Source organism: Pipra filicauda, unplaced genomic scaffold (genome assembly GCF_003945595.2).
Source record: "Pipra filicauda isolate LSUMZ 115617 unplaced genomic scaffold, ASM394559v2 scaffold325_size820570_pilon, whole genome shotgun sequence".
Lineage (NCBI taxonomy): Eukaryota > Metazoa > Chordata > Aves > Passeriformes > Pipridae > Pipra > Pipra filicauda.
This window is the reverse complement of record NW_024104449.1, coordinates 602875-626829: the sequence shown is the minus strand read 5'-3', so window position 1 is coordinate 626829 and position 23955 is coordinate 602875. Positions and strand designations below refer to the sequence as shown.

General features: G+C 39.2%; 2 protein-coding genes across 2 annotated transcripts in view; both read left to right on the top strand.

Moving 5' to 3' along the window:
- Positions 1-542, top strand: part of FYB1 (FYN binding protein 1) — a 44717-nt gene extending 44175 nt beyond the window's left edge. Inside the window, exon 19 of the mRNA XM_039383778.1 lies at positions 19-542. Coding sequence (XP_039239712.1) covers positions 19-47 — 29 coding nt within the window. The 3' untranslated portion in view covers positions 48-542. The remainder of the gene's footprint in view (positions 1-18) is intronic.
- A 9690-nt stretch (positions 543-10232) lies between these two features.
- RICTOR (RPTOR independent companion of MTOR complex 2) overlaps positions 10233-23955 on the top strand; it is a 76700-nt gene continuing 62977 nt past the window's right edge. Inside the window, exons 1-2 of the mRNA XM_027714581.2 lie at positions 10233-10305; positions 10470-10517. Coding sequence (XP_027570382.1) covers positions 10257-10305; positions 10470-10517 — 97 coding nt within the window. The 5' untranslated portion in view covers positions 10233-10256. The remainder of the gene's footprint in view (positions 10306-10469; positions 10518-23955) is intronic.

Below are 23955 nucleotides of genomic sequence, written 5' to 3'. Positions count from 1 at the left end.
ATTTTTTTTCCATTTCAGACATCTATGATAACGACTCAGATGCATGATTCTGTTCAACTAATGACTTGAAGATCACCTCTAGTTTGGACTCCTACTTGTGGAAGCTCAATTACAAATTAATTGGTTACACCCCTGTAAATGTAGAATTAACTTTTCTTAGGAGTTCAGCCTTTTGTCCTCCATTGCTTTAAACTACATTACATTGCTATTCATCTGAGCCATTAAAATTCCCTTTATTGATGTTTTAAATACAATCAAATACAATTTGAATACATCTCAGAGGAGGGATATGGGGATATTAAAAAAAAACCAAACAACTGTGGAGATAATAGCCTAAAAACTGCTTTTTTACTGTATTTAAAATTACTGATAAAATACTGAAAAGCTGTACACAAACTTGAGTTTCTCCCTTTATATTTGCTATTTAACCAGCATCTAGGCATAAAAAACTAGTGGTAAGTTTTTTCTTTTATTTTACCAATGCCATTCACTGGATGCATTTTTTTCTCTCTTCTGAAATTCTTTTGAATAAAAGCATACTTTCTGACAAGAAATGTGTGTACACAATCTTCTGTCAAGTAGAACAACAGTAGCTGCACAATAACTTCTGAAAATTACCACTGAGCAGCTAACAGAATGAAAATCAACATTCTTATTGTTGTAAAGGCAGCACGAATACAACATGGTATTTGTCAATAATTGCTACCCAGAAAGTGAAATGTAAGCAGAAAATCTGTCAGATAGGAAAATCTATACTTGGGTAGTCTATATTCTAAGGGTTTCCCATCTGTAATTCATTCTATTTTCTTTTAAAAGTCATAAAGAAAGAAAAGGAAAGCTGTTCATGTGATATTTTTCCTTCTCCAAATTCAGTCTATCATTCTGGAGTATTTGGCTGTGCCTGCTAAAACATTCAGCAGTGAAAACATCAAAATATTGACATAAAAATTAGGCTTCAGCATGAACACCCCAGTTAAGGTAAACAGAGCTGGTGTTGTATCTCTATGCTGTCCCAGTAAACAGGTTAAGCAAAACCAAAACTGAGAAAGCAAAAAAGACTTCTCTAATTCAGTAGCTTTATAGCGTTTCTCTGCTGTTACCGCAGGCTCTGGATTGCAGGAATGCAGCTGATCTCCTGCACGTTCCTGTGTAAGAGGTTTATATTCTCAACCCACATAATTGCAGATCCCCTGGCTACTCCTCCTACAGCAGTAACAAAACCTTCCTCTATGTGTGATCCTTTTGCATAATCTGTCTCAGCTGTAAAGATCAGTACTTTAGTAAGGGGGAGGAAATTCAGTGGAGGAACATAGATTCTCCGTATGATTTAGATTACCCCTTACCACTACATTATTTTATAACAAACACAGGTGTAAGCACGTGTGCATATGCATGTGTGCCTCAGTGTGTTTGAGTATATATTATGTCAAATAAGACAACTTCTGAGGAGACTAACGGACCCATGAAAGGGTACCCTTATGACTTCTGTTCAGCAGCCCCAGACCATCCTACATGGAAAAGCTTTTGCATGTAGTGTGAAGAACTCAAATGGTAGGAGAGGCAATAAACATGCTTGTATTTGCACAGCCTCAGTTCTGACTCCTTCTGTGGATTCATCATTAACTGCGTGCCCAGTCTATAATTACATGATGGCTCAGTACTTTTTTCCACAGGATCCCTGCCTCATTTAGTGCATGATGAGAGCTAACAGAAAGGGCAGTTGTTCAGCCCTGCTCATTCAGTTTCTGGCCACTCCTTTATTTAGTGCAAATCTTCCCAAGCTTATGCTGCACCCAGAATTATTAGTTTCTCATGGCATTCATCACAATGGTATCTCAGATTCCCATGAATAGGAATGGATCTATCTTGTGAGAGGAAAACATTTTATCCCATTCTAACATTTGAAAGGAAGGCGTGAACAGAGAACAATTTGTGGCAGATGTCCATTAATCCTGGATATAAAACCAAACTGCTAAAGCTAAATTAATGAATTTTTTGTACTTTCCTAGATTAGGACTCTCACTATTTTATCTTCCTTTTCTTTGCCTCTACTTGTGGTTAAACGCAGAAGAGAGAAAACACCTTGTATTTTAAAAGCTTGCAAAATTTGTACTATAAATATACCACAAAATCACAGAATTTCCTGAGCTGTAATGGACCCACAAGGATCATCAAAGTCCAACTCCTAGCCCTGCACAGGACAGGCCTAACAATCTCACCATATGCCTGAGAGTATTGTCCAAAAGCTTTTTGAACTCCATCAGGCTTGGTACTGTGACCACCTCCCTGGGGAGCCTGTTCCAGTGCCCAACCACCTTTTGGGTGAAGTAGCTAATCTAAACCTCCCCTGACACAACTTCAGGCCATTTCCTTGGGTCCTGTCACTAGTCAAAACAGTGCCTACCCCTTCTGAGGAAGTTGTAGACTGTGACTGGTCTCCCCTCAGACTCCTCTTCTGCTGGCTGAACAGACCAAGTGCCCTCAGATGCTCCTCATACAGTTTCTCCTTGAGGCCCTTCACCATCTTCATTGTCCTCCTTTGGACACTCTCTAAGAGCTTAATGTCTTTTTACATATTGTGGTGTTCCAGACTGCACACAATATTTAAGGTGAGGCCACCACAGCGCAGAGCAGAGCGGGACAATCCCCTCTCTTGACTGGCTGGCGATGCTTTGCCTGATGCCCCCCAGGACATGGTTGGCCCTCCTGGCTGCCAGGGCACTAATGACTCATATTCAACTTGCCATCGACCAGGACCCCCAGGTCCCTTTCCACAGGGCTGCTCTCCATCGTTCCTCGGTCTATACACACAACCAGGGTCGCCCCATCCCAGGTGCAGAATCCAGAACTTGCCCTTGTTAAAATTCATAAGGCTGATGATTGTCCATCTCTCTAATTTGTTGACGTGTCTCTGCAGGGCATCCCTGCCTTTGAGATAACCAACAGTTCTCAGTTTTGTATTATCTGCAAACTTATTTAGCGTCCCTTTGAGCCCTGCATAGAAGTTGTTTACAACAATGTTAAAGAGCACATGGCCTAAGATGGGGCCCTGCAGAACCCCACAGGCGACCAGTCACGAGCAGGATTTTACTCCAGGCACTACAATGCTTTGTGCTTTTCAGCATCCCAGGCAGTTGGAAAACATAAGGATATTTCAGTGCCACTCCAGTTAGCAGTGGTACTACAGAACACCACTACCGCGTGTTGTAGTCTCGTGCCAAACAGCAGTGCAGTAGTCCCAGGTCCCTTTCTTTTGGCTGTGTGCAGCAAAATACAACGATCTCAGAGTTTTCCTTTTTGTGTTTCATTCTAGCTAGCTGACTCCCACATAGAATTTGGTAAGTCATCTCTATCTGCCTTCTTCTAAAGTACATGGAGAGAGAAGATTAAGCTATTACTAAATGTACAGAGTTTCTTGATTGAGGCTTTTCATATTGTGGGCCTTATTGAAAAGAATATGGGAAACTGTGCATCTTTTTTCATAACACACAGACTTATAAGTACTGCTTAAGCTTAAAATGGTTCACTATTAGGCATAAAGGAAGTATGCAAAATGTCAACACAAACATGAATGAAATGTGAATTAGATGGATACCAAGGGTTTTAACAAATATTATATGATTTGCAATACTTTAGTAATATCACCAAATCCTACTGCTCAGGCATCATGAGACAGACAAAGAAAAGAAAAATCAGCATTGGCTTTTTTCCCTGCCTTTTTTTTTTTTTTTTTTTTTTAGCCTGATTCCTGATTTTCAAGTTCTTAACAGGAAAAGCTGCCTTCATTTACGTGTGAGTGTGCTTCAGGTGGAAAATGTACACAAAACATAGACACAGAAACCAGGGCTCCCATCCATGTTTCCTGCTGACAGAAGGGACACACTGCCAACCTACCTTCCCTTCTCCTGCATCTCAGCTTATTTCATATTCTCCTACCCTGGACAATGTTGTCACACACCTTCCAGCTCACACAGGTAAGGCCAGTTTCTTCTTCTCTATTGATCCAAAGAAATCCTTATATTTTTATTGTGATTACCTCCTTTCTCTGCCTAGGATGTTCTTTGTCCTACTTTTTTTCTTGATTACTTCCTGTTCCCTATAATTATTCCTCTTTTCCTTGAGCCTCTGACCATGGCATTCTGTTCTTTGCTTTTCTGCTTCCTTGTTCCTTTCTCTTTTTATACATTTAAACTGTTCCCCTACTTCTGCATTTGTCCCTGGCACTTTCATTTTTATCTCAATTTTAAAAGCCATTCTGTTTAAATGCTCATTTTTCGTTCAAGATTCCTAACTCTGTGGGTAACATCAGCAGAGGTTTCATGACTCACCAGGCACTGAGGAGACTTACAATCCTTGTATTTTGAGTTCTAGGCTGTTTATCCCATAGCATTTAAAATCAGGTCAAACGCACCTTCCCTCTGCACTCAGTATCTGGGGAAGGTTTTTTAGTACTTAGGATGGGATGCTGTATGTATAAATAAACCTTACTATTGCTAGTTTAAATTTAAAAATTAAGAAAAAAATCTTTTCTATCACATCCCTTTTACTGGTCCTGTATTCATAGCAAGCTACTTTCTACTGGCCATGTAAGAAACTGAAGCATGTTCTAAAGACAGCCACTGATGGCTGAGAATCTCCGATATCCAAATATTTCAGTATGGATACTGTGATATATAACAGCATTGCTGCTAAAATGTTAGCCAGCCTTTGTCAGCCAGTGCCCAAAGAAGATGCTAATAGGCTTCTTCAGTTTTTAAGAAAAAACACTGAGTTACAAAAAGTAGTTTCTGCTGCCATATGGATTTTGAATTGGTTAATGATAAATTATCTTTACATACAGCTTCAGCACTATTACCAGAGTTTATTTGGACTGAAATATTAACAGCTGTGTTTTTTAAAGTTTTTTTGCTCAGATCTAATTAATATGCCAACCATACCCAAACTCAACACCTGTTGCTTTTCACAGCTTCAATAGGATTATGCAGTGCCGAATCCTGTGAAGAATCTTACATGAATGGGTGCCTAGGTATAAGGTGGCACTAATTAACAATCTGGTTAGCAACCTGCCCACTTGATTAGGAAGACTTGTTGCGTCACTTGTCATTCTGTTATTTTCCTGCTAATTGTTAACACTGTAGTATGATATTTATTGGAACTCTTGCATAATTTCATGCTATGCACTCTAAGTTCATTTTTTAGTTTCTTCCACCGTGGGATACTGAGGAAATATTAACATTACACACAACTGCAACTAATTCTGAATGTTATTAATAGTTTTTATTTATATCTGTATTTAAGGGTACTATCTTCATGAATTAGCTTAGATTATGATATTTTTTTAAAATCAGAAAAATTCTAGAAAAAAATGATCTAAAAATTTTGTTAGGAATTGGAGATTTGTTTTTAGCAAATCATGTTACTTCTGCAAACTATATTACTGATACTTAAAATACTATATGTAGAACCTTTTTTGCATTACAATATATGTAGAAACACACCTATTGGATTGTATTTGAAAAGGCTAGCAAAGGAATATATTAGGAATATACCACATAAGCCAGGAGAGTATTTGCACCCCAAAAAGCAAACTCAGTGGTAACAACCTTCCTGGGGAGAAAACTGCAAATTGCCCTTTCTTTTTCTCCAAGCCGGTGAACATGAGACCAAACCAGACAAACAAAAAATTGAACACATGGATCAAAAGTTAAGAAAAAAAACCATTCAGCATCCACGTATAACCAGTGGTTAAATACTAAGGTCCTCCTTGCTTGACTTGCTCTCAGCACTGTCCCAGTTTAAGCAGTTGAGCAACCCACACCTTGTCTATAAACCAGATGTAGCCCAAAGCTGCATCCACTTTGGTCACTTAAAACAGTACCAGTGAACATCCCTGGGCACAGGACCTTTATGGCCTTTACTGTCACATTGGCTTCATCAGACAGTTTTTGTTCATGACCAGTGCAAGGCTGTCCAAAGAATTTCCAGCACGTATTTACAGGATCTCCGCGGCACCACTGCCCTCTCCAAGCGACATCATGACCAGCTGGATTCCCAAGGGAGCAGATATGTGTAAAATGCAATATCCTTGATTTCACATTGCAATTCGGTTTCGAGACCTCTTTCTTTCCCAATATCCCAAATTCTGCTAGCTTTTCAATCAAGCTCTAGCCACACCGACATTTTCTCAGATCCTCTGGCAGCATCCACAGCAAAGAAACTCTGTTCCCAGGAGGCCTACAATTTTATATGCGGGACGAAGGACCTTTGCTAGTTCTGGTTGTTGCTGTATTATCAAGACACAGAACAAAAATCCCAGGAATGGAGGACATTAAAGGACTTTGATTTATGCAGAATAAACTGCAGCTAGTAGAGTCACCCTTTTCCCCTTGTTTCCTTTCCCATATACTCTGGAGACTCAGCTGTTTTCATCTTGCAGCACAACCCTCTCCCTAGCAGATCCTACAACCTTCTGCTGCACACAAGCCCAGAGCTGCAGCTCCATCCTCCAGCACACTGCTCCATATCACTGAATGGAGACATGGCGTTCAGGCTTGTACTACTTTGTACAAACTCTGAAGCACAGGGAGGTCTGAGAGTATCACTGTGTGGCTGCCCACAGGTCAGGTATGGTGCAGGTCTGCAGGTCTGCTCTCACACCTGTGTGTTCCTTCAGAGTGACCACTGGTATTTCAGAGCTGCCAATAACTTAATTTGGTACTATGCACTTGTCCAGCTGCTAAAAATGTGCCGATGAGCTGGATTTTATTTGTCTCAAACTGTGGAACCTCTAAATCAAATGCCTGCCAAGACCCATTCTTAGAATCAGAGAATCATTTAGGTTGGAAAAGGCCTTTAAGATAATTGAGTCCAACTATTAACCACTGCCAAGTCCACCAATAAACCATGCTCGTAAACATCGTGTCTATATGCCTCTTAAATACCCTCACGAGATGGTGATTCCACCACTTCCCTGGGCAGCCTGTTTCAATGCTTGAACAACTTTTTAGTGAAGAAATGGCTACAAATGAAGAATGGCTACAAATCACAGTAGCTCAGTTGAATTCAATAAGTTAAGTTCTTGTCTGCATATCTTAATTCAAGTTTATATTTTTCTTTCTTCTACATCTACATAACAGGCGGGCTGCAGCTGGTGTACATTGCACATCCTTATTCATTTCCATGGAGTTTAAATGATTTAGGACAGTTAAGGCTCTGCCCCTAGCTTGTCCTTCATACCCATGTTTCTTCATTTGACCCCAAACAAGTGAAAAGCTCTTCTCTTTGATCTTTATTTTGGATTTAAATCTTGAAAATTTATAATTCACATAGTAGTATCCTCTACAGCATACTGCATATTCCTGTTTAGCATATAAAAAGGCTGCCACAACATGGGGGGCATAAGGGACAATTTTCTGATTGGAAAAAGAAGGAACAAAGAAAGTTTTTTCTGACTCCTTTGCACATATGCACAAAAATATGTCTCTAGCTTTAGAAGCCCCTCTCTACTCCCTGAACATGTAGAAACATTTTACCATGGTTTCAAGATTAACCTGCCTTTCAAACTTCTGGGTGACACTAGAGGTTTGTTATGGTCTTGTGTGACATGCTCTGCAGGTGGGAAAGGAAATACACCAGCAGCTCACAGGAAATTCTGCTTTCACACTGTGTTCTCGGCTACAGGAGATTTACTTATCTATATAGAGATGCTATACTCACATAAAATTATAAAGCAGGAACTCAGACTAAACTATTCTTATTCCCCATTTGGCCATTACAATATCTTTTCTTTAATTGGATTTATAGGATTCAATGTATTGTGATTTAGAAAGTGAAAGACAAAAAAAATAAACTGAAGAGGCTGTCATATGCTGGATCAACTGTAATTTGTGACACACAAGCAAAGTGCAGAAGTTAATTTTCTCTTTGGTATTAATTTCCCTCCTTCAAATGAATGAGATAGCTTTTTTTTCCCCTCTATGTTTCTCCACCCTGCATACTCAGAAGCAACAGTGGATGATGAAAATATGTAGCAAATTTGATGGGTAAGGAATATTTATAATTTTTTAATTAGACTGCTGTGATTCTTTCCCCATATTCAAGGGAAGAATAGTACATAGGAAAAGTTCTAAAACCAGATCCCAAAATGTCCTCCACTCTCAAAGGGTGAGGATTATTCATTCTCACACCAGTTGTTTTTGTTTGATTTTTTGTTTTGCTTCGTTGGTTTTTGGTTGTTTTTTTTTTTTTTTTTGTGGGAAGCTCCTGTGGTAGTTAAGTAGTTAAGGTTAGTGCATTTTTCCTATTTTCCATTTCATGATAACAAAAAATTAAAAATCTAATGTTCCGTTTCCTTTTTTTTCCCAGTTGTGGCAAATAGTAATTATACCTCAAACTACCTTTAATGTAGACTTAAAACTGACATTATGGCATTCTTTTGTGTGTCATTATCAGAGACAACCTCAATTTTGTCCACAGAATTCAAATATAACTAGGGTGAAAAAGAAAGAGGAAACTGAAGCCCCACAAGTTAAACGTAATATTTTGATTATTAAAGGGTGTCTGTAGGAGCAAAGCTGCAAAAGGGTATTCTGGAATTTAAACCTTACTCCTTTCTTACTCTCCCTTATTGGAAGATGATGTTCAGATTCTTTTAAAATATAACAGTCTGTCTGACTTTCTATCTATAAGGGAAGAAATAAGTGTTGTATGATAATAATAATAAATGCTAACTCATACGGCAATAGTAACAAATGCTAACTCACAGCACTTGGCATGAACGTCCAAAGCATTTTACATGCAGGTTACAAAGTTCAAATCCGATTCAGAGTAGGCCAACCCTGAGTGGTGTTTCAAAGCTTATGTGAAAATAATTAGACACAGGAGAATTCGTAGTAAACAAGATACAAGATTAATACCACTAGCAGTAGTTAATTTGGCATTTTTAGGGTGTCAAGGGTTTTCCAGACATGAAATTTTAAAAGACAGCCCTGAAGCCTATTGATGAAACTCCTCAAGGATGTTTGACATGTTTTGGTCCTGTGGATGGATGAGATTTTACTATGTAGAGCTTTTAATTTTGAGAACCTGCGATTCCTCCAGAATATTAGCTTCATATTTAATAAGCAAAAATTATGATACAGAAGTTTTTTAAAGTGGTATTTTAAATTAAATATGCTTGATATAATTCTATTGAAACAAGATTCTCATATGTGTGATATTAACTATGTCAGAAAGTTTTTCCACTCTGTCTTAACAAATAATTATTTTACTCATCTAAATCAGTATTAAAGTTTTAGAAGTGCATCAGTAACTGTGAAATCTAAGTTACCAATTTTTAGGTGAAACTTATTGTTTATGAATACTTATAAGCCCCAGATTTTTATGGGTAGTGCAGGATCTGAATTGAAAGACCTCTGGAGAAGAAGGAAAATTCAGAGTGGAAAATGATTGACTAGAAAACAGGAAAGCAATTATCTAAGCTTGTGAAGCTATTTTTATACGTCTGGCTACTTCTACACTTCAGCTTGAGTATTATTTGCTGGTTTTGTTCCCGAGAATTTCGGAAGTCTGTGTGCAAGAATTTGCCTCGTCTGTCTGAAGTGTCAGGGAACGACGTAAGGTGTTATCTGCGTATCTAAACTCCTGCCTAAAAAAAGACATGATCCAGTAGGTAACTACACGGTTTCTTAGAGTGGGACTTTCCGACTTCTTTTTTTTTTCTTTAATATATACACTTATTAGTTAAGTTCAACAAATATAATTGCTACTTTTATATTTGTTGGAACTTAACTAAGTAGCAAGAAATAGACCAACACTCGAGCTGCAGAGAGACCCACCTCGCACAGACCGAACAAAGCGGCGAAAAGCTTTTTTTTTTCTGTTTGTTTTGTTTTTTTTAATTACTTCACGCATTAAAAAAGCAGAAAACATCCGGCGTACAAAAGCCCCCATGGTCACGCAGCACCCACGTGAATTACCACCTCGTCACAAGGCCAGGGGAAAAAGAAAAAAAAAAAAAAAAAAAGAAAGAAACAGAACAGGCAAAGCTCGTTAAAAAAAAAAAAAAAAAAAAAAGAGAGAGAGAGAGAGAGAGAGAGAGAGAGAGAAAGAAAACGCAATTTCAGCTCCGAGGCCGCTCCCTCAGCCCAGCCCCGCCCACGCCTCCTCAGCCGCCCCGGGGAGGGGGGGGCGCCTCGCGCGCCTCCCCTCGCGAGAGCGGGCGAGGTTTCCGGTGTTGTGGCTGCGGGGCCGCAAACATGGCGGCGACGCTCCGCGCCCGCTCGCTGAGGCACCTCCGCATCCGAGGTGAGGAGCAACCCGCGGGCCGCCCCGCCGCTGCCCCATACCCACCGGCACCCCCCGTCTCCTCTCCTCTCCTCCCTGTCTCCCTCTTCCCACGTCCTTCTCTCCCCCGGCGCTCCTTCCTTCGCCGCCCGGCTAACGCGCTTCTCTTCCCCCCGTCCCCGCAGGTCGGAACGACAGCGGCGAGGAGAACGTGTCCCTCGATCTCAGCCGAGGTATGGGCGGGGGCACCGGCCCGAGAGGGCCGCCTGAGCCTCGGTGCGGCCGCGGCGGGAGGTGGGGGGGGGGGTCGGGCGGCGGCGTGGAGCGGCCTGGTGGGGCCGCGGGGCCGGGGCCGCTGGTGAAGCCGCTGCTCGGGCACCGCGGGGCCGCGCCGGGGCCGCGCCGGGGCCGCTGGGCTCCTCCCGCACCGGCGGGCGGGCGGGCGCTGCGCTCCGAGCCTCCGGTGCTCGTGTTTACAGTGCCCGGCCCTCCGGCCGATCGCGCCCTGCGGCTCCGGGCAGCACCGTGAGTGCTCCTGCCACCGTTCCGTGTGTATCCCTGCCTGTCGTGAATCCCTGCCTGTCCTAGGCTAGCTGGCTGTGAGCTTCTTGCTCCAAGACCGGCAGCCACTCGTCTCCCCTTTGCTTGTTAAATTGCTCCGAACATCCTCCGCTGCCCTCAGATGTGCGTGTGTGTGCGGGGGGAGGTAAGAGGAAGGAAGCAGCACTGACATCTGCTACACACCGAGAGATTTTGCCGCAGGCGATCGGGAACTCTCCTACCTAAATGTGTAATTGGTCTTGTCTTGCTGAGCACTAAGGTAAGCGTTAGGTTCTCTCAAAACAGATGGGTAAAATGCAAAAAGTAAGCTAGAATATTATTGCTCTAGAAGCAATGATATTTCCTGGAGCAAAGGATCCTAGTCTGGGAGAAGGAATAAATTTGATGCGGGTGTATAACTGTTCTGCTTCAGGAGATTCAGGACTGCTTTTACCCTGTATAGATCAATTTTATGGGGAAGCAGGCAGGGAAGTGACAGAATCAGTGAGATAAAAGTGAATGGTGAAACATAAAGGAAGTACAAACATTAGCAGTATAAGTATTGTTTTCTACTTAGTAACATGCAGGATCAACAATTCCTTTTCTAAGTCTCTTTTCCTCCAATATGAGTGTTTAGAAAGGGCTGAAAGTTATCTCCATGTATATGTATCATATTTACAAGTATGTTTTAGTTCCTGGGAAGAGAGCTAGGGTTTTTTCAGCTTAAAGAAGTAGGCTCTTATGTCTCCTCTCTCTCCAAATGGACATAATTGTTCCAGTGAAATGCGGTCTTTAAAGTCAAGACAAGGGAAACTTTTGCCAACAGAATGTGGGATGAAGGCCTTAACAGTTCAAACACGACACAATTAGTACTGTAAGCAGTGCTACCTGTTTATCTGCAGAATCAGAATTTTAATCAATGGGTTTAGTAACTTTTTTATGTTGTGTAGCATACTGAAGTGTTTTGATGTGAAAGAACAATACACAGAATTTAAATGGTGGAATGGTAATTTTTAGATGTGGTCTGTTTGAAATCTTTTACTCAGAATTCCATAGTCAACCATCATTGTGATACTGATTTTTGCCATGAGCTGTTTTCAGCCACCTACTGATTTCAAGAGACCTGTAGTAGTAGCAGTAAAACTACTTGACCTGTATGGTATTGAAAAGAGGCTCTCAGGTAAGATGCAAAACATTTTTAATACCATAAAAAATATTTTGTAATGTGACTATATAGCTCCTATTAACAACAGTAAAAAAAAATCATTGCAGTGGTTGCAGTTGAATAAAAAGCTGCTTTAAATTTAAATGTCATCTCTTATCAAAAAAGTGAGAGTCTTGATATTTTGTTGGAAAAACTGCAGCTTACTGGTCAGTAATCATGTAGCACTGTATATCCACAGTAGGTATTAACATCATTTTAAAGAGAAAGCAAAAGTAGGAGGCTTAAAAGTCATAGCAAGACATTAACTAAGCTAGATGATAACTTGATTTCCACAGTGAACACAATGAGTATTTGTTTTTCCAGCTGTTAAAATGGTTATGTAAGCAATTAGTTCAAATATTTTGTTACCCTAATTCGCTACTAATAGTACAGTATTTTGGTTCACTGTGTTGTGCAGATCGCATAGTTTTCCATAGGGCTCACCTTTGTATTAGCTTAAAAGAACATTCTAAGGTTTTTTGTTTCCCTGTACAACTGAACTTTGTGTTGATTAATATGGAATACCTAATTTGGGCCAAGTAGAGGATCACCATAAACAGTGTTTCAGCCATATGCTTCTAGTTACAGGGGCCTCCTTGTTACAAACACAAGAAGTTATATTAGCATTGCATTGTTTTGAGTAGGTTTCCATTAGTAATGGTTTGATGAGCACGACTTAGCATACAAGTCAGTCCTTCACTCGTCTGTACCTGTGGACTATATTCTAACTATGTTCTTCCCATGTAAGGAACCAGTGCTGTTATTAAGAATTTCAAAACTAATAATAGGTGCGGGGTGAGCACTACCCCTGTTTATGCTGCTTTGGGTCCTGCTTCTTTCTGGCTTTTTGTGCATTAAGGCTCAAAGAGTGCTTTGCTGCATGTGGAGCCAGTCTACTTTTCTCTGCATGTGTTTGGTTTGCTCTTTGCTGCAGTAGTTTCAGGGTTGCTGATGTTCTCTCGCAAGACACCATATTGGTTTTTTTACTATGGCTACTTTAGTAGGGGTTTATTCTTGGGAGATCCTTCGTGCTCTGCCTTTTTAAAAATGATACATAATGATGCTTATGAATGAGATTTTATATGATAGTGGATGATGCATTGTCTGTGTTTGTGTAGGTATGTGTGAGTTTTCTATGTAAAATATTAGCCTGGTAAAAGATGATAATGTAAAGTAAGTATGTGGTTTGCTGTTTTGGGGCAGGAGGGTTTGCTTTTTTTTCATTTGTTTTTGAGTGGGGGATTGGTTCTTTCTTGGTGGTTTTGTTTTTGTTTTGGTTTTTTTTTTTTTTATTTTATGTCTGAGCCACTTGGCCCTGCCTGTACCCCATCTTTTAAAGGGGTTCAGATAAATCTTCTCTTAAGAAAATCAGTTTGCTGAAAGGATGATCAACTGTGGAAGAATTGTCCCCAGGACAATTTTGGGCATAATTGCTGGTATAGTAAGAAAAAACTGTACAGATACAGGTTAAATTCATTGCTTTTGTCTGCTTAAGGTCATGTGTCATGTCTTCTGTTGATTATAAAATTGCAATTAATAATTGGGATTTAGAGCACTCAGGTTTTGGCCTCGTGTTATGTTACCTACTCAGAATAGAAAAGAAAAGGAAAAGGAGGGCAGACCTGCCACCAGTGCAACTCCCATTGCAGTCATCTGGAAGGAATTAACAATGGGATGAGAGAGGTTGGTTTAATTAGACTACTGAAATCAAGCTCGTAACTCCTTAAGGCCAGAAAGGACAATGCAAATATTATATATTTTTAGTGTAATTCATCTTTGTTTCTGGATGTTTTATAGGTATTCCAAGCTGAATCACAGCAGCTCATATACCTCCCAGAGCTTTGGGCAAGCTCTAAAAGGCATGTGTAATCCCCACTTGTTTGCTCCTAAGTTCTTTCAGGGAGTTGGACTAAGTGACCTTGAAAGGTCCCTTCCAGCCCGAACCCTTCCATGATTCTTTGCTCACCTCTGTAGCTGAGTTGCCGTATGCTGCTGGGTGATCAACACCTTTTTCCTTGTTGGAGTTTTAACTGTTGCCTTTGGGTTGTGAAGGCTGAGGTAGATTATAACTTGCCTAGTTGAGAGTATAGTGCATTATCTGTAATCAGGCTTGTCTTCCTTCAAGGGATCCCTGTTTTCGGGGAATCTTGTAGCTTAGAGCTTGCAAAGGCTATTAGGAACTTTACAGCGCATGTTCACTTACGGATAGAGGGGTGCCAGCTGCTGATGGTTGAGTGCTGTATGTGTTCATTTCCTCCTTTTTGAGGGTAACAGTCTTCACTTTCTGATACTGTACTCTTTAATCAACTGAAATGTACCTATCTCAAACATCAGTGCTTTCATTTATTATTCGTAAACACACATTGTAAGATAATACTTTGGTTTATCAGCTTCTTCTGCACAACCAATTCTCTCTGTTTTGTAAATGTTGAGTCTTCTAGCTATAACACAGGACATGTATGAACAAAGTAGCTGAGAAAACTGGCTATTTTTTTTTCTCTTTGAGAGCGAGTATCACAAAACTGACTAGTGTTATCTGAGAAAATACCCTTTTCCTTTTTTGCCTCCATTGTTAATAATTTCCTCCTGTCATGTAGGTAATAATAAAACATACAGAGGTTCCATATAACATCACAGGGTCTAAATGGTGTTACTTTTCTTACTGTGCTTGCATCGCTTTAAACCATGTAGTATTTGATTCCATATTCCCACATGGCAAATCGTAGTGCATTGCATGCAGGGCAAATATCTCGGGATGCTATTTGCAGTTTACAGCCCACAGAAATGTCGGGCATTTTTAAGGGTTATTTGTGGGATAGTCAAAGAAGGCTGGATGAATTTTGTTTCCAAAGTCAGCTTGAGATTTGATGACCACGCTGTTTTCAGCTTCCTTCATCAGTATGGAAGAAGCAGGGGAGGAATACAGGGCACCTGTCTGATACTGAAAGCTCAAAGTAGTGGGGGAAGGAAAAAACCCCTTTCGGAGTGGTGGGGAACCAGTGCTGAGATGGCAGCTGGTACATACTTTTTGGTGGCTCAGAGGAAGTTCTTCCACACTAATGGAAAGACTGTTGTGGAAAGCCTGTACGTTCTTCTTTGCGTACTCTTGGGATACGTGGCCTGGCTTGAAAATGTGGAGAAGTGGGGCTCCACCACATCATAGAAACAGTATTTTAAAAATAGCCAAGTAGTCATAATGTGTGGGCACCTTTCACCCTCACTTTGCAGTTTGCCACCATTCTGATGGGTAGCTATAGCAGAATGTTTTGTTAGAGCAGGTCACAGGGAGCAATAGCTGTTTTTTGCTCCCTTGTTTGTGAATCTGTAACTGAAGCTGTAATAGTAGCAAAAAGGTAATTAGTAACATTTTTTCAGCTATTCTGAGATACAAAGGAGCAACTTGAAAAAAGCTGTCAGAGAGAGATCTTACTGTGCTTACTGTCTGAGAAATGTTCTACTGTGTTATTCTTGTATATTGAGGTTTTTATGTAGGGGGACCAGAGGAAAGTGATAAAGAGGGTGGCCTGCTAACTTTTTTTGGCAGTGTGCAAGCTTTTGATAGGTTTTAAAAGTAAGAGAGTTAGAAGGGCTGAGTACACGCACTCCAAAATTAAGGCACGCACTTAACTTTCCTGTCTGCACTTGTGCTGGCACATGGGCTTTAGTTGACTATTGCTTTGGAATTGTACAGTGCATTGGCCTGGTTAGATTAAGAACACTTGTGTGCCTTTGTCTTTGCTTCCTAAGTGCTGCTTTTATAATCGTAAGACTTCTCAGAGCTACCAGCATGGTGTGTGCTTAAAATATTTTCACTTTTCATTTCTTGAAAGTAGGAACAACATTTTCAGTGAAGGAAAAATATTGACAAAAGACCACTTTAAAACCTTATGACTTGCTTATCTGTCATTAAGGTATCTCTAGGAATTGGCTACTGCTATGTCTTTGAAGATCTGCACTCATATCTGTGTTTAAAGTTCTTGTGTGCAGCATCTCTAAATTTGCTTCTGTATGTGGGTTCTTTGTGGTTCAGAGAATAAAATATCTTGTACTTTCTGTTTTGCAAAAGAGATTATTCTGCGATTTGCATCAGTATCAATATCGTCTTCAATGTTTAGGCAATGCTGTGTTTTCACAACATTCCACAACATGCTTCCTCCCTACTCACCCGAACCGTTGAAGTATTAAAATGTCTTACTTCCTTCTTGATATGTTTGAATCTTTGTGATAAATGTTATTCAGGGTTTTTTTCATTTGCTTCCCACCGCCGCACTTTGAGGTTAGCGCAATGCCTGGTTTCGCCATTTTTTTCCGTCTGAGCCTATCCATTGTAGATACTGTGTAAAGAAACACGCCCCTCATCATAATTACAGTAAATAAGGAAGCTGTGTCAAGGATAGCCTGCCCAGAAAGAAATACATCACTTGCCAAACTGATGACCTTCATGCATACTTTACCAGTTACTTAGCAATCTTGGAAGTTTTCCCTTAGTAACATAAAGAGATGCTTAACATCAGGTAGGGATTTTTCTCTTTTAAGTGTAAAGTGAAATAGTCAGTTATAGTTATATAGTTATAGTTACAACTGCAGTTTTCCTACTGTTTATATCCATACAAACTCAAACCTGCAGAGGAGGGCAAGAGAGCTACAGGACGGCTTGAGAATTGATGTTGAAATGATGGCCAACTGGCCTGGGGGAATGTACTGAAAAAATCAGATAAGTTTTTCTTAACTCTTGTACTTGAGATTTCATAATGGATACTCCTGTCTGAAACTTCTTTTTTAAAACAGTTAAGTGACACAAGACGTCTACTTTTAATACCGACTATCTTCTTGCAACTAAGACATAAGCATGTGTGTTGAGGCTTTGATAACTACACAAAATATGTTATAAAATAAGAGCCTTGCTTTTCATTGGAGGTGTTTTTAACTGCATACAGGTAGGCAGATGCTTGTACATCTGCAGGTAAATTTGTACACTGAGCAGCACTCCTGTGGTTAGTTATGATACAGAAGGGAAGGTGACGTAACGTTGCTACACCCGTGCTGGCTGATATTTGTCAGTTTTTTAACTGGAGCACTCATAACTGTCACAATCAAAAGTATTTATTCCAGTTTAAAAATCTGTAATATTGGATTTAATGCAGAAGTGATTTTTTTTTTCTTTTTCATTTGCTGGTCATCTGTTTGGTGATGGAAAATTTGGGAAGCAAAACTTCAGAACACGGTTAGTGAGGAATGTTTTAACTAAGATGTTGTGTCTAGTGAAGAGGAGGAACACTGGTAAAGATGCATAAGTGAGAAAATGGAGTTAAAAAACCCCAACCAAACAAAAAAACCCAAAACCCAACCAACAAGAACAAAAAAAAATGTACTTACCACTGTATTTTTTAGTTACTTGACCAAATTTTACTTTTAGCGTATATCTGAAAGCTTTCTAGTATGCACCTCAATGGTGTCCTGCATAGGTTTGAGTAAATAAGTGTAATGAGGAAGTCTTTTCACCTAAATTCTGCCTGAACAGCAGTAGCTTATGAATCAGTGTTATTCATTAATAAATTAGTCTGAGTGATAGAGTGTTTATGTAAGTTTTCCCAAAAGGGGAGATTTTGTTTCTAAATTTACTGGTTCTGTTCTTTGCTATCTGGACTTCTCTAAGCTCACTTTAATTCAACTGCTACTTACTGCTATGGTTTTGGCTACATATCACCATTCACTTAGGTGGTTTCTCCTGCAGCATTTCAGAACAATACTTTTTAAATTATCTATTTATTTATTTATTTGTTTGTTTTCTGACATTCATTGTCTGACATGTAAAATTAAAAGCACAAAGATTTTTAATTCTCTTTCAGTTGGAGAAATGGGTAGTTAACATAATTTTATGCTGTTTATAAGTGATATTTTCAATAACCTTTCAAGTCCTAGACCAAAAGGATGGCAGAATGGTAAAGGTGAGCAAGGACAGTTACTTGCCCATATTTGAAATGGCTCCTGTCAGTTAGCACTTGTTTGGTTGAAACGAGGTATCTACATCTCTGCCCTATTTGCATAACTATTCATTGTGAAATGAACTATAGCTGTTGATTTGAGACTACAGAATTATTAATAGGAGGTACTTGTGCACAGAGGTAAGGTATTTAAAGCAAAACAATATGGCCTTGATTTATGGAAAAATACACAATAATTGTAAGAGTAACAAAGAATAATTAATCTCTTCATGTAAAGATGTATGGTGAACAACACAGGGATTTTGTTTGAGTTTTTTAGCCGCATAAAATATTTGTTTCCTGCTTGAAGGGTACATAGTCTATAAATAAATACATATATTTAAAAATAATTACTTCATAAAAATAGAGGGCTATCAAGAACAGCTGTTGCCTGGAAATTACTTCTTTAAAAACAAATTATTAAATCTGTAAGTAATCTTATTCCTTTGTTACCTCCTGAGCATCAGTGAAGTCAAAATTCAGCTTGAGCAACCTCATATCTAGAGAATTTAGAATGTGTTCATCTCTTTCTTTATGCAAACCATATGTGTGTGTCGTGGGTAGACTGGTTTTTTTTTTTCATGAAATACAAAAAATGAAATGGAAAAAAATTTGCTGTTTTCATAAAAGTGATGTTTGCAGCTCAGATTTTTAGGTTAGTGTGTTACCTCAGTGGAATAGGTTTTCCTAAGTTGAAGCTGACCAACAAGCTGAGTGTCTTCTATGTTCAAAGAATTGTACCTAGGTCTTGTTCTGAAATTTATAAATGGCATTCCTATACCTTCTCCTAAAATTACCTTTACAGGAGAAAGTATAGAAGTTTTGAGTGGTGGCAGCAATGTGACTGTATGAGCTGTGTGACACAGGGACCTGTCCCGAATACAAGGGACTGAAGTTCCCAAGCATCATCAATCAGCAGTATTCTGAAATCTTCTGGTTATAGCGTTTTAAGGTGGGGTAATTAGCATATTGCATATTTACCACAGTTTAAAGTTTTCCTGCTGAAGTTAGTGCTGTTTGTCAATTACTTGTAGTTTCTAGATGTCTCCATTTATTGTTTGAGTATGTTATTACTTCGATGTTTCCAAATTGCTCTTCGTGTCTTGATTGGCAAATTGGGTGATCCTACGTCTGCTGATGTTGCTGGACTTCTTAGATGACTCTCTGAGTGACAGGATATTTCTGGAGACAGTGGCTACCTCCTGAAAGCTTAGAGTTTATCAGAAAGGGCCAGGTAATACTTACTATTTCAGGTTCTTGAACAAATCAAAATGATTCAGAGAAGAATCAGAATGCTAATTGAGAAAATAGTCCTAGAATAGGATGATATTTCTCCCTTTCGTAAATTTTCTTTTAATGTTAGTTTTATTAACTTGCTTTTCAGTTTGATAATACTCAACGAAGTAGGTGATCAGGATTCTCTTGAGTAGTTTTGAAACCAGATTTGCCTGATCTGCTCTCTAAACAATAAGCAAATGATGTGAGGAAGGTGCACTGTATGTTTTTGTTAAAACAACTAAAAATTGATCGCCCTGAATTTTCTGTTTCTAGAATTGGTGACAGAAAAGAAGAAAATGGGTTGGAAGAACTGAAGATAATTTTCTAAGCCATTACAGTAAACTTATGTTCGTCATTCAAATCCATCCTTGATGTTCTGGGAAGTATTAATTTGATTTGTGTACTGACATGACCGGTGTTTTGTATCTGGGAAAGGCTTTTACTGACTTTGGAGCATAAGAACACTTGTACTGGGTCACTCCAACCTTGGCAGCAGCTGATAATTGTTGCAGAGAAGAGAGCAGAACAGGGCAAATAAATACATAGTCACACAGTTACAAAGTGTTTCTCAGCCTCCAGCATGTTGATCCTCTGTGTTTTTTGTCTTTTTTTGTCTTTCAAATATCTAAACTTCTGAAAGTTTTAGAGGAAGTTCTTCTTGAGTTTCACTGTATTCTGGAATACGTGTATCACTATGAAGTGGTAATGAAGAAATGTTGTTAGGAAACTGTAATCCTAGTTTGGCTTTAGTCATCATAGTATACAATTGTGTATGTACTAGTGCAGAGAGATGGCATTGTGGTGGGTTTTTTTGGAGAGGGGTTGGGTATAAGTTTGTTACTCTCTTTGCTGACTGCCATGAAAGAGAGGAGGTGTGCTTTTTTCTCTATTACTGAACCCCTTTCATCTATTCATAGCTTTCTTAATTAGTAGTCATGAAAATAATCTGAGTTCTTAGCTTTTGTTTGCTTTCTATTTTCATGAACCTGAGTTACTGGAACTTACATGTATTGAAAATAAAGTGCTCTTTGTATGGTTAAAGCTAGTGGAATCCCGTGAAAGCTATAGGAATCAAACTAAATAAGTCACATGAATCACTAGGTTCATTCTTCAGAAATCTCACTTTTGGTCACCTACACTCTTCAAGGGGTTGTTCTCAATTTTTAAAACTTGATATACAATGTGGATTTTTTCATCTAAAATTTATAAGACTTATATGGCAAAACATTACATTATACCAGTGCAAAGTATTTCACACCTCACTGATTCAAATGTCATAATAGAATTTTAACTGAATCTTCGGTCTAAACATGTGTTATTATGTTTTTGGAAATCCTTGATTGACTGTAAAGTATTCATGTGCCAATATTTTTTTTTAATCTGGCAAAGTGGAGTTGATGTGTTAACTTAATTCAGGAGTGATCTCTGTGTCATGCAGTTTGCTTTTTTTTATGTAGCTTTCCCTTCTTTAATTGTTCTTAGGTTTTCTGTGCAGTTTCCACCTTTTGAATTAGATGTATATTAAGAATACTTTCATATCACAAAGATTACATAATTGCCCTGATTTTTTTTTTTTCCCAACAAGTTGATAGTGGTTTGATATGCCTTCTCACTGATATTTTATTTCAATATTAAAGGTCTTGATTAAAAAGTGGTTTAGCAGACTGATTACTTGTCATATAGTCTTACATAGACACCTTGAAGATATTGATTTCTAATGTTTCACTGCTTTTAATAACTGATAAGTTTTTCAGCGGAAAATGGAGAACAGTGCATTAATGCTTCTAGTTGGTGTGTTTCCTTCAACTTCCTTCATTTTGGCAGCATGTACTTCAATTAAGAGCAGCTTGGCAATATGCAGTGGCATAGCATTTAAACTTTAAAAATCTCTTAATACATGTAGAGGTGTACAGAAGTTCACCAGGATCATTCGTTTATATTGTGATTCTTTCCTTCAGAAAGAGGAAGATATCTCTTGTGTTCTTAGTCAACAGTGAGATGCTTGAGTATAGTGAAGTACAACTTCCTTCTTTTATGTGTATTTAGTCTTTTACTTCACTTTTTGGCCCTGTGATTCTAGCAGGTGTGACATCAGCTGCTAGTGGAGTCTCTCACTTGAGAGTTTACTTACTGTACATACATTGGCTGCTGTGTACAGCTACTTTTTTAGCGTCTACCAAGTGATGCATATGAAATACACACTCCTCAGTTTAACTCATTATGCCTGACTTCAGAGTTACTGAATTATTTGTGTGCTAAAGCCTACAATTTTTTTTTCTTTCTGTCTTTTTTTATTCACATGGCCATAACAGAATAGCGAGTTGGCATGCTGCTAGCATACTGAATGTGGTCAAACAATGCTGCTAAATCTGTCAGGGGAAAGGAAAGGAGTCGTCACTTGTGCTAATATAGCTGTTGCTGGTCCTATTTCATCCCTGCATTAGATGAAGCGCTCGCTGTTTTGTGTAGATGGACCTCTGTGGTGTTCTTTCTCTCTGGAGAATGGGATCTGTCAGAACGCATCATGATTCTCACTGGGGAAAAACAATGTCACAGTCCTGAAGGGGTGAAAAATGAGTCAAGCCCTAAAAGGTCATGAGAGTTTGAAAACGAACAACAACACAACATCGAAGATTGTTGATATACATGCATCTCTGAATTACTTTTAGGCATAGGAGGTCATGGAATTCTTGAGGCTAATGTTTTGAAAACACCAACTTTGCTCTGTGCTAAAGATTATAATTTTAAGTACTGGGTGTTAGTGCAGATAGTTGTGGGTGAGAAACTGTGTTTGGTGTCACAAAAGTAAACAGAACAACTGCTACTACTTCAAAGTGTTTGCTGTCCAGAAAAAGGCAGACAGATATTCAGAAAATGAGATAGTAATGATTAGCAAGCTAAGCTGTTGCTGCAGAACACAAATGGGCTGGTTTGCAACTTCTATATATACCAACAAGTTTTATGATGGCATTTGAGCAAAGTGGCTTTGTGTACAGTAATTGGGATGATTTGCCAATTGTAAAGTGCAAGTAAAAAAAAAAAGATAGTTGGACATTTTTCTACTGAGCGTCTTGTGGAACAGGTACATCCTGCTTTCATCACTCTACCTGTGAATGGCTCAGTGGTTCAACCACTTCTGTGTGGATTTTGTAAGAATTCAGTTTGAGTGGTAACTCACTAGAGAACTAAGATAGCCAGAAGAACACAAAGGATTCTACTGAGTTATTTAACAGGATAATTTGAATGTAAAGTCAATGGGTGCTGAAGTAGTGTAAAGGATAGGATGTATCATAGTGGGACGGGAGAGGGAAGGGAAGAGGTTGTGCATCTTTGGCAGAAGAAAGCTGTAAGATCAGCTCAGTCATTTTGCACAACTCCACCCTCAGAAGCACTATGGGAAAGAATGTGGAGATACTTGGTTGTTGCTGTGGGCCGGCTGGAGATCACAGGATTGTCTAGGTTGGAAAGACCCTGGGTCATCGAAGCCAACCATAAATATAACACTGCCAAGTCCAGCACTAAACCATGTCCCTAAGTGCCACGTGTACACATCTTTTAATTACCTCCAGGGATGGTGACTCAACCACTTTCCTGGGCAGCCTGTTCCAGTGCTTGACAATCCTTTCGGTGAAGAAATTTTTCCTAGTACGAGTCAGCATCTCAGTAATAAATGAAGTGAGTCAGAAAAGAATAGGCTTTTTGAGGGGTCTTTAATAAGTAGCTTCTTAGTCTTTTGTTTCAGATACAAAAGCAGGAACTTCTGAAGAGCTAAAGAGTAAAAGCTAAGAAATCTCTGCAGCAGTAGTCTGAACTGGGGTCCTTAAAAAAAAAAAAAACCAAAACAACACACACCACCACCACCAGCCCCCTTACCCCCTCACCTTATGTTGCAGTTACTAACTTCTTTTATAAGATACTTTGAGTGAGAGAGTTCTGGAGTTTAAAACAAGGCTTCAACTCAAAAAGTCTCCTTTAATTTTAGTTCCTTCTGAGGTAGGATGCTGTTAGAAGGTCTTTATTTCTTTACTGCCTTATTTTTCTTAAGCGGTAGTGGTTTTGATAGAAGTGTGAGACATCTAACTTGCTGTATTTGTATTATCAATTCAGTACTGGAAATGTCTGTCATGTTCTCAGTTTTCTCACAGGTTTGTAGATCTTGTTCTGGAGTTCCCACTTTGCTTCAAATTACTGATTTGCTAGTGAAGCTTCTGGGAAATACCTGGCTGCCCTGCTAAGCACTGCAGAGAGGGTTTTCCTCAAACTTTTCTGTTTCTAGAAATGAGAGTTTTTCTCAGCAGAAAGAGGACAACGTGAGAAAAAGTTGCTGTAACTGCAGTTTTTCATGCACAAATAGAGGAAAATGGTTTTAATGCATGTTTTAATTAGGCATCCTCATCACACAGGTCTGCCATAGCTACAGGATTGTTAATGTGGGAAATTGTAGTATCGTTGTGTCCTGGTTTCTTCACATCCAAATTGACTGCCTTTCTCCAAGGCAGCACAACTCACGCACTTCTGAATTAGTGCCTGCTTTCTCAGATAGCGGAATAGGAATATTGATTGCCACTGAAGTGCAAGAGGTTTTCTGGGCTACTCTCATGGTCTTTCCTGTCCATACAGCAAACTTAGTTTTGATAGAGGTTTACTGGTTTACGGCTTACCGTG